General features: G+C 43.4%; 1 protein-coding gene across 5 annotated transcripts in view; it reads right to left on the reverse strand.

The window, feature by feature from the left end:
• DKK3 (dickkopf WNT signaling pathway inhibitor 3) overlaps nt 1–10,608 on the reverse strand; it is a 47,380-nt gene extending 36,772 nt beyond the window's left edge. For 2 of the 5 annotated variants that reach the window (XM_042858893.2, XM_005311037.4), the window contains exons 1-4: nt 10,468–10,608; nt 10,030–10,270; nt 5,327–5,464; nt 4,743–4,826 (exon numbers count right to left, since the gene is read on the reverse strand). In XM_042858893.2, coding sequence (XP_042714827.1) covers nt 4,743–4,826; nt 5,327–5,464; nt 10,030–10,227 — 420 coding nt within the window. In that variant the 5' untranslated portion in view covers nt 10,228–10,270; nt 10,468–10,608. Of the gene's footprint in view, nt 1–4,742; nt 4,827–5,326; nt 5,465–10,029; nt 10,271–10,436 lie in introns of all 5 variants that reach the window. The other 3 variants (XM_065594870.1, XM_065594871.1, XM_005311039.5) reach the window with 3 other exon arrangements.
• Between the last annotated feature and the right edge of the window lie 369 nt (nt 10,609–10,977).

Consider the following 10,977-nt stretch of genomic DNA (forward strand, 5'->3'; position numbering starts at 1 on the left):
GCACCAAGATGAATGCTTTAAAAAAAATGTGATTTAAAGTGTACTTGCTAAAAACTATTCTAACTTTTTGGGTGAAATGAACACACACATACACACAAAAACACTAGCACTAGAAAGGGAGGATATTAAATTAATTTAACTTATTACAGAGTGTGAGAGTTTCACAGCTAATCTCCAAGTAACAAACATCTGAGCAGAGCAAATTCTGTTTTTAATTATTTATGCATCACTTAGTCTAGTTTACTACAGTTAAACAAAGGACAAACAAGCAGAATGGGGTAATATTTTGACCCTGATACGGTACCAGCAGAGTCCCCGTGACTCAAATTGTTTCCTGTACATGAGCTTTTGTTTTTCCAAAAGTACATACTAAACACTGTGTCCCAGGAAAATAAATTATACGATGTTTTGACCTCAGTCAGACTTGGTATAAGTGTATGCAAAAAACAATGACTTCACCAACCATGCACCCATTTACACCTGACCTGAATTTGGCTCCTTAAAGGGATACAAGCTCCTTGGATCCAAACCTGGCATCTATCAATCCTAGCTGAAATCTGAGAAAGGGAATGTTAGTCTGAGAATTTAAATGGCGCCTCTCAACAACGCAGCACCTCCCAAGAACTAGACTTCAGTGCCAGAACTGGCAAGGAGCCCAGTTCCTGTTCTAGGGACTTGAAACAGTCAGATAATCTGATGGTCTCCATGTGAGAATAATATCAACTGAGATATTCTGTCAGAGTAGTTTGACGCTTTTTGTGATGCAGAGCCAAAGTGAAGCACTGTCAGAGGTGAAAGAATTTCCCTTTTGTTCTGTCATAGGTTATATTGTGCCAAGTGTGTATGGTGCTTAACAGGTGTAAAACAAGACAATGTCCCTGCCCTAAGCAGCTTACAGTCATTTCTAGTGTTATCTGTATACAGAAGTAAGGACAACATCAATACACCTCTACCCCGATATAACGCTGTCCTCAGGAGCCAAAAAAATCTTACCACATTATAGGTGAAACTGCGTTATATCGAACTTGCTTTGATCTGCCGGAGTGCACAGCCCCACCCCCCCAGAGCACTGCTTTACCGTGTTATATTTGAATTCGTGTTATATCGGGTCACGTTATATCGGGGTAGAGGTGTACTTACAGGATGGGGGACTCTATCCTGGGAAGTAGTGACTCTGAAAAAGAATTGGAGGCCCTGGTGGATAATGAGCTAAACAAGAGCTTTCAGTGCAATACTATGGCTCAAAGAGCTAATGTGTTCCTGGGATGCATACACAGGGAAATCTCAGATAGGAACAGAGAGGTTATTTTACCTCTATATTTGGCACTCTTGCAACTGCTGCTGGACTACTGTGTCCAGTTCTGGTGCTCATAATTCAAGGAAGACATTGATACATTGGAGAGGTTCAGTAAAGAGCCACAAGAATTATTAGGGGATTAGAAAAAATGCCTTATAGTGATAGATTGTGCTCTTTGAATCTATACAATTTAGATAAGAGAAGAGCAAAAGAGAATATTAGGGGGTGACTTCGTTAGAGTCTATAAATATCTACATGGTGAACAAATATTTAATAATGAGCTCGTCAATCTAGCAGAGAAAGTTATAACATGATCCAATGGCTAGAAGTTGAAGTGAGGCAAATTCAGACTGGAAATAACATGTACAGTTTTAATGGTCAAAGTAATTAACCACTGGATCATTTTACCAAAGGTTGTGGTGAATTCTCCATCACTGACCATTTTAAAATCAAGATCAGATGTTTTTCTAAAAGATCTGCTCTAGAATTGTTTTTAGGAAAGTTCTATGGCCTGTGTTATACAGGAGGTCAGACTAGGTCATAATGGTCCCTTCTGGCCATGGAATCTATTAATGTTTTGGGGGATGGGAGAAAGGTTAGTAGGGTGAAAAAACAAGAAGAGAAGAGCACTATGTGTTTATCATTTGATGTTAGAACTCCCCCCCCATCACCATCTACAGGGATATTCTGAAAAACAACAAGGAGTCCAGTGGCACCTTAAAGACTAACAGATTTATTTGGGCATAAGCTTTTGTGGGTAAAAAACCTTACTTCAGACTAACACGGCTACCCCCTGATAAGGGATATTCTGAGTGTACCAATGCTGACAAATAGAAAAGAACATTTTTACACTGGGCTAAAATCCCCACATTTATTATTTGTATTACCATAGGATCTGTGAGCTCTTTCCTTGGACCAGAAACCCACTGTGTTAGATGCTGCACAAGTCCAGAATAAAAAACACACCACCACAAGAGTGTCTACACATTCTATGGCTTTTTAATATCCCTCTGCCTTTAAATCTTGGCTGTCACTATTTATGAGCTTATTGGTAACTCTGGAGGCCTCCAAAAGAGACAAATAAGAAATTAATGTTAGAAACTTAACAAGCAGGTGTTTGGGGTGGCCAAGGGAGAGGGGCGGCACCTGCGGCAATTCGGGGGCGGCAGGTCCCTCACTCCCTCTAGGAGCGAAGGACCTGCCGCTGAACTGCCGCCGCCGATCACGGCTTTTTTTTTTTTTTTTGCTGGTGCCGGCCCTGATACTGCCCCATGCCAGCATGCCTCAATGTGTCCCTGGTGATTGTCTCTAGGGTTTAAACCGATTCCAGTTCTGAGGGTGATCTATGCAACGTTAACACCCCCTCCTAGGGAGTGGACTGAGACAACCAATTCATTTTGGCTAGGACACCAAAGAGCTGCCAGGCAAAAGTTATTTTCCAATCATACCAACACAGACCAAACTAATGATTCTAAACTACGAATAGAAGGTACTTTATACAGTTATCAGTGTCCTGGATAAATTGTAAATATTCATGCAAGATAGTTATTACTGTTTCAATAATTAATATTTTATTATATTTGCTAGCAGCAAGTCTTCTCAAACATACATGGCTATCGAGAAATCCCCTTTCATCTCCATTTTAATAAAGTTGGTGGAGAAATTTTCATGCAGATGCTAACAGAACAAGTTTAATTGAAGTTCAATAATAGGATAAAGGGCAGTAAACCACAAAGGAGTATTATTATTCCACACAGGCTCCCTGAGCAGGATTGAACCAGCAGGTTGTTCCAAGAAAGAAGCAAAATAAACGTGAAAGATGTGATAACATCAGAAGGTGCCAGGAGGGGCGAAAAAGAGATAAATTGCAGCAATATCAGAAACCAGAAAGCTGTCGTAACCTAAGCACAGTAGGTGGAAGATTTATGAAAAGCAAGGTAAATTTTCGCTCTGCAACCATTTCAGTGTTTGACTATCATTGGTATTCTTTGATTACCTGACAAAGTACGTCTCTGATCTAAAACTTCAAATTCTCAACAAGGTAAATTTTGGAACCATGTGATAAATTACATATTTTGCACTACTGACTGTTTCACCTGCACTCTATCCATTAAATCCAATAGGATTCCTGATGGTAGTAAAAATAAACGTGTGTATAAATGCTTGAAGGAATGAGGCCTGATTGCTCTCTACCAGGTTTATTCCTTACATTTCACCACACTGACCAGCTTCAAACAACCATCTTCTTAAAAAATAAAGCCACAAAATTATCTCTCTCCAAAATACTGAAATTCCATTTTCCCAATCTCTGGTATTACACTAGCTTGAAGTGCAGAATGAGCAATATTCTGCACCACTGCCTGAAAAAAACTAGAGTTTTGTTTGTTTGGTTTTTATATTTAACTATTAAATCTCTCCTAAAACTCACTTTTTCAGAGATGCCCATAAATAGAGATTTGAACAAGAGATGTGAAAAATAGAAGATGGCTATAAATAGTACCAATAACTTTTTCTAAAACTCTCTAAAGATGTTTTCTGTAAAGTATGAGGCACAGACAGAACACCTATGGAGTAGAGTGACACCAAGGAAATATTAGCTTTCATTGGAATGATCTGCATAATCAGGATGTGTCAATACCCCCATCCCAGCTCATACCAACAAAACCTTTATACCCACCATCATGCCAACCCACATCATCAGAATTCTTCTTCCACAGTATGCTACACTTCAAACCTTGTGGTGCTAGGTACCAGAAGGTTGTGAGGAACAGAAGATACTGGGAGTTTATACTGGAGTTCAGGCAGTGGACTATAATTTAATGTCCTTAGCCATTGGCCTGCCTGATAGTGTTGCTTGGATATCTGGCTGAATGACATCATGCAGCAGCCAAAGAACACAGTGAAGAAACCACCTACTCTGATGTTCTCTGTACCCCACAGATGGCTGAACTTCAGCAGTGAAGAACATATACGTCAGACTCTTTTGTGCAGTAATTAATTTGTTATGAAAGAGGTGCCGGGGCTCAAGCAATTTTTTTTACATTCATAACTGATGCAGCAAGCCCAGAGGTGCCGGAGCTATGAACTGCCAAGGCTCAGCCCTGGCACAAGTTAAGCACTGCTTTTGTGCTTTCTCAGGCAAAAATCCCATAAGACTTTAGTATGAGTTTGCATGAATGAAGATAGCAAATTAGTTTGTAAGGTTCTCTGGGATCCTTCAGTAAGAAGGGAACTAGACAAAAAAAAAGTGTCAGCCTGACACTGGCAATTCCTAGTAGTTAAAAAGTGTTTTGAAGTATTACTTTTTGTGTAAATCTAAGTGGTTTGTTTTTAATATTTAAAAGTTCTGCTGGGCTGAGCTGTAAACTGAACTGCTTTATTCTAGATGATAAACAAAAACGTTGACTCTAATTTTAAAAGAAAAAAAAAGGTGGTCTTCACTCACATGATTCCTCTTGCTTTCTCCATCTTTTATAGATGTAATAACTGTCTCAGAATAGATTGTTGATCCAGTTTTGTTATCTGTAACCTAATATGTCAACAGGAACAATAAATTAGATGAATATGAATGCCATTTTAGTCCTCTGTTACTGTTTAGTACAGTATTACTCTAATGTTAATCCTGTTTATTTTTCATTTCCTGCCCTGCAATAGTGACCGCAGCTGGTAAAAGTGGATAATGAATCCCACTATTCTTTTTCAGAATGTCATAGTAAAGAAGTTAATCAATCAAGTCTTGAGCAGTGATCACTCTTACATTCCACAGTAAGTATCATATCTGTAGTCCATATTCTCCAGGCATTACTATGCAGTGTGAAAAGTCACTATAGCAATGGAACAAAACAAGCCATTTTGCCACATTAACCATTTTCCACTTCCCCACCTAACTGCTAATTCTAGAAGCAAATCATATACAAGACGTTCATGAACTAAACTCTAGATTCTCTAAAATTTTTCAACATGTGACAAGCTCTTACTCTGCAAGGCCAGTACAAGCAAGGATAAATAGTTATATGCATTGTTTCCTACCTTGTCAATTTCCTGGTGGGTATGAATGGTTTTATTACCAATTTTGGTGTCTGTGTTGGATTCATTATGGTAGCTGGGAGGTAAGTTTTCAAAGTCAACTTCTGATGGGTTTTTTGCCCCTTCTTCCTCAGCCTCCATCTAACAAATGCAATAAACTAATGAGCAATACATTCATCATTGGTGATTTGTAACCTTAAGCAGAAACAGTAAAATAGAGCGAGCAACACTTTTTGTCCTACCCTAAACAGTGTCACATTTATTAGTACTGATTTCTATTGTATGAAAATGCTTCCTCAGCTATCTCAAAAATGAGCATGCCAGCTTTTTTAATGCAACAGACTGCCATGTCATGATACTGGAGCACCAAACTCTTGAGCAGTAGGCTATTTAAAGTATGAGAACAAGGCAGCCTTTCTATGGAATTGAATGTCAGGAGGGTAAGTGGGCGCTGCGGAACTTCTTAATATCCACCATGGGCTGAAACTGAGTTAACATTTAATCAGTAGCAGGCCTATCTACTTTTCCCTGATAAACACTACTCCTGAGATAGATTGTCACACCTGAGGAAGAGCAGGAAAAGGTTCTGTAAGGACAAAGAGCATCATCCAAAGTCATTGAAGTCAAGAGAAGGTCTTTCATTGGCTTTGGATCAGGACCTGCATGCTCAATCTTGCACTTCTTAACAACAAGCAAAATTCCCATTGTATTGGAGTGCAATCACAGCCTTAATTCTGCCCCATGCATTCCCAGTGCTCTGATCACACTGGGAAGGAGATGATGGGATCGCTCTCTGAATTAAAGAGTAAAAAAGGAATGGAATTTTAAAGTGCACAAAACCAAGAAAGAAATCTTTGTGAACAAGAGAAACCTCCGTTGAAGCCCCGAGATGCTATTGTAATACATACAATAGATTGGAAGAAGGCCTGTGTTAGTGAAGGGCACTAGGAGGCAATGATATCAAAGATAAGCAGAAGTGTGGGTATGTACACAACTGGAAGTGAGGGTGAGAAATGTGAATACGAGCGGAATGTCCAAATGGTGAAAAAGGAAGATTGTTTCTGCAGCAGCGGAAGCATTTTGGCTCTCTCTGTTTATATGATGTGCTCATCACCACAGTATCTGAGTGGCTTCCCTCCCGCACGATACTTCATATTGTGGATAGACTGGAGGAGAGCAAGGCAAGAGAATAGAAAGGAGATGACTAAAGCATGAACAAAGGTTATAATCGAAGGAAAGGTGAAGAACATTTTTAAGAGATTATATAGAGAAAAAAATGGAAGGAAAAAATATGTTGAGCAGGGAGAGCGTTTATAGGATAGAGGTAGGGCACAGAGCGAAAAATGTGAAAATTCTGCTGCATGGCATCAATTTTATCCTTGATGAAACTAGTGGGATCCTGCTCAGAGTGAAAGGAGAGAGAGAGAGGGAGGGTGTCAGGAGACAGATATAGATAACAGTCGGAAAGGTTGAAGGTGCAGGTGAAGGTGATCTAAAGGATCAGTGCTGTTTTACCAGGAAAATGATCATACTCAAGGAGGTAAGAACAAATGTGTAGAGAAGGAAGGCTGCATGGTGCCTGGATTTCAGGCACTCAGTAGCATGGAAACAGGAGCAGAGGAAGCAGATATAAAGGGTAAGTAGAACTGAGGATCAAAAGAGTGGGGCAAGTTTAGTGGGAGGAAGGCACCTGATAGCTGCAGAGAAGTCCAATATTAATAGACACGTCACATTTTAAGATGTTAGTTATCTGGCAATTCTGGACTTCTTTTAAAAAGTCCAATCCAAAATTTTTGACCACGAGTACCTAAAATAATCAAGAACTGTGCATGCTAAACTCCTTTGGAAATCTGACATGTCTGTTTATGTGGCTAATTCTTGAATTCGGTGCCTAAAGATTTAAAATGTGGGCCCTCATTCATAAAATGATGTAATGACCTAAGAAAGTTCATCTAGTTATAGAATATCAAACCATTTGAAATTTTCTCCTCCTGTTACAACATAGAGTTGAGTTTTTAAAAAACTGTTCCCAGATTGAGAACAAGTTTCAGTCTAGAACAAAATTTTATAGTGCTGCTGTTAACCACTGAAAACAACTACTACTAATGGAAATTCTGACACATTTTTAAGGATAGTTGTGCCTGAAGCACAGGACAAGGCTGTTTTCCATGGAATAAGAATTTGCACATTATAAAGAGAGATTTTTATGTGGATTTAATGGAGCTGGATGCAGACAGCAAGGGTATAATGTAATAAATGAGTAAACCAAGTCTGTGTTCCACCTTAGGGCTCATTCTGTTCTACTGCAGTACAGAAGTGTGAGTTTACTCGTACATCAAGATAGAATAGGCACACTCCCTTACTACATTTTTAGGCCGCATATTTAAGCTTCTGAGAGAGCTTTCAGGGCCAAATGCCTGCAGGGGAAGCCTTGTGACAAAAGCGTGCTGATAGGAAGCCAAAGCAGAGCTACAGACAGAGGCAGACTGGGGTCATAGGGCCTCCCCATAGCTGACGCTGTGCCTCTGGCCAACAGCCTGTGGGAATCTGCAGGACATGGGAGAGAAGCTGCATGCCAGTGGAAAAAATTGGAGTAAACTATGAGGAAACAGTAACACCTGAGCACAAGTTACTTGAACTTTTAGTTCATTCTGTGTGACTGAAAGTGCAACTAAGACAGACTATTTTCTCTGCCATTCAGGGAAACTGACAGCTTGATGCAGCTGAAACATCTGAAATATTAAGAAATAATTTCCACACAGACTTATGATGCAACCATCTAAACAAAAAATACACTGCATTCCATTTCTGTACTTTCGTTACAGTGCTCCATCAGTACCATGTCAACATTCTATAATGAAAATGCTGACTATCTTGCATTAAACATTTAGGGATTTGAAGTTAGGCAGTAAAATTCACTATGGGCTGACTGAAGGGTCTCAGCTCAACAGTTAATACAGTCATTTAAAAAAATAAATAGTTTTTTCTATTTTAAAATGGTAAGTTCTGCCTTCACATTTTGTCCACTGCTCTCAGTAACTTCATCCGAAGTTGCCTACAGATAGCCAAGGTTAGAATTTGGCCCTAAGAAAGGCTCAGGGGAGAAAGGAAAGAGGGAGTTAACTGGACAGTTTTAAGGTTTCAAAACTTCTTTAACAAAATGAATTTTGGATCCGAATTTAGGCCCTGCTCCCACAAGTTGCTGAGTGGCTTCAACTGCAATTGACTTAATAATAGGAAATAAGCATTTGTAATAATTAAAAAAAATACCTAGGAGAGGGAAGTTTAAAAGAAAAATACCTTGTTTTCTGCACAGTCAATTCTCTATTGGTATAGGCCAGCAACAACTTACTAGCCCCGGGATGGTCAACCTGAGCAGGAGCCAGACTTTACCAATGGATGTTGCCAAAGAGCCACAATAATAAGTCAGCAGCCTCCCAGCAGCTCCCCTCCCTCCCCCCCACCCCCCGCTCCCAGCACCTCCCACCCATCGGCAGCCCTGCCGATCAGCACCTCCCCCTCCCTTCCTGCACCTCCCGATCAGCTGTTTCGTGGCATGCAGGAGGCTCTGGGGGGAGGAGCGAGGGCACTACAGGCTCAGAGGAGGGGGCGGAAAGGGGTGGAGTGGGGGCAGGGCCTATGGCAGAGCCAGAGGTTGAGCAGTGAGCACCCCCCGGCACATTAGAAAGTTGGCGCCTGTAGCTCCAGCCCCAGAGTCGGTGCCTATACAAGGAGCTGCATATTAACTTCCGAAGAGACACATGTGGCTTCGGAGCCACAGGTTGGCCATCTCTGGATTAGCCCCTGGGAGCAAAGGGAGGGGTTGGGGGGGGCTCTGAAACACAAGTGGAATAGCTGATGCTTCCAGTGGCTACTCACTACAATAACTAAAGGCACAACAGAGCCCCAAGAGTTATTTAAAATGCCTTATTTTGTTACAACTGGGAGCTACAGGCAAAACTTTCACTGACACTTGAATGACACTTCTGTCCGCAGAAGTGCAGAATCAAGCCCCACACGCTCAACTTTAAGGGCCTGATGCAGCAAGTGAATGAGCATTTCCTAGGAAAGCATGTGCTGAATCTCTAGCCTTAAATGGGATTCAGGGAGATTGACAGGTAACATCTTTGAGGGGAATCAAAAACAGAGCAAGATAAAGCTAAGGGCCTAATGCAAACCCATATTGCACCACATGCACTACTGAAAGGCTTTCCAGCAGAAGAGATGTCTCCAGGGTTTTGAGAACAGAAAAGCTAAAGCAACAAAACAACCTTCAGTCTTTTAGATATATTAGCTTCTGATTCTGCTGCTTTTACCTTTGACGAGCATTAGGAGATTCTCAGATTGCTCTGACCCCAGGATGAAGAAATAAATTAATGTGTCCACAGAGTTAATGATCTGCTGCTACATGGGAAACTCCCTCTTCAAATACTGGAGAGGAGAAGGCAGCAAGGGGTGGGAAAATATTTCAGACAGCACCAAAGGGCTAAACCAACACACACACCTTATACACACACGGCATAGCCACACACCCCACTCGCCTCCTCAACCCTAAAGGCGCACACCCAAACAGCCTAGACAGCCACACACACACACAACCTTCGGCCGAGGAACTATCCCAGCAAACGGGGGGAAAGCCCCAGGCACTAAGACTCTATCCCCCCCGCCCCGGCGGGATGGGATCTGGGGGGACGGGGGGGTCTCACCTCCTTGACTGCGTTCCGCAGCTTGTGCTGCGTGTCCTCCATCAGCTCCTCCACCTCGCGGAACATTTCGTTCAGACTGGCCTCCTCCCGAGGGAAGCTCGGCTCCGGCTCCCCGGGCGGCAGCTCGACACCTCCATCAGCCGCCGGAGCTGCGCAAGCGCCCCCCAGCAGCAAGGGCAGGACCAGGACCAGGAGCATCCTCAGCCCTGGGCGATTGCCGAATCCCAGCCGCAGCGGCCGCCTGGGAAGGAAGAAAGACAAACGCTGAGCGGGCCCGAGGAGAGCCCGGCAGCCTGCTCGCTGCGACGCCTCGCCCTGCCGCTGGGGCTGGGTCCCCATCGCTGCCCTCCCCCGGCTCCTGTGCCTGCCCCCAGCGCTCTCTATTGCCAGTGCCCCCGGAGACTCACGCTCTCTCCCAGCACAGAAGCGCTCCCTGACCTGTGTCTGCCGCCGCCTCCCTAGCAGCCCTGGCGAGCCGGGGAGATGCGCGCGGAGCTGTGAAGCCTCGGGCCAGCGGCGCGGCTCTGCTCCGCTCTGCTCCGCGCCCCTGGGGCTCGCAGCAGCCTCCTCTGTTGCTATTGGCTGCAGGAAGCCGGAGAAAGCGGGGGCTGAGTGCGGTGTGGGAGGGACCAGGTGCCTGCTTGGTCTCGGAGCAGAGTGTGGGGGGCGGGGGCTCGGTGCCAGCCTCCTTTACAGGGCCTGGCAAGCTCCCCAGCTCGCTCACTGTGAATTGGGGGGGGCGGGGGAACACGGCTGAGGCTGCCCAAGCTTTGCCCAGCCCCTCATTGGCAGCTTGCCTGAAGCTCCTGCAGGGCCGCGTTTAGTGTGAGGGAGGGACAGCCGCACTACAGACCCCTCCTGAGAAGAGAGGCTGGCTGCAGACAGCCGAGGAGCGCTTAAATGTGCAAACTCCATCCCACTCCAAGCAGTGGCCCTTTGCATCGAAAT

This window comes from Chrysemys picta, chromosome 4 (genome assembly GCF_011386835.1).
Source record: "Chrysemys picta bellii isolate R12L10 chromosome 4, ASM1138683v2, whole genome shotgun sequence".
NCBI classification, from domain to species: Eukaryota; Metazoa; Chordata; order Testudines; family Emydidae; genus Chrysemys; species Chrysemys picta.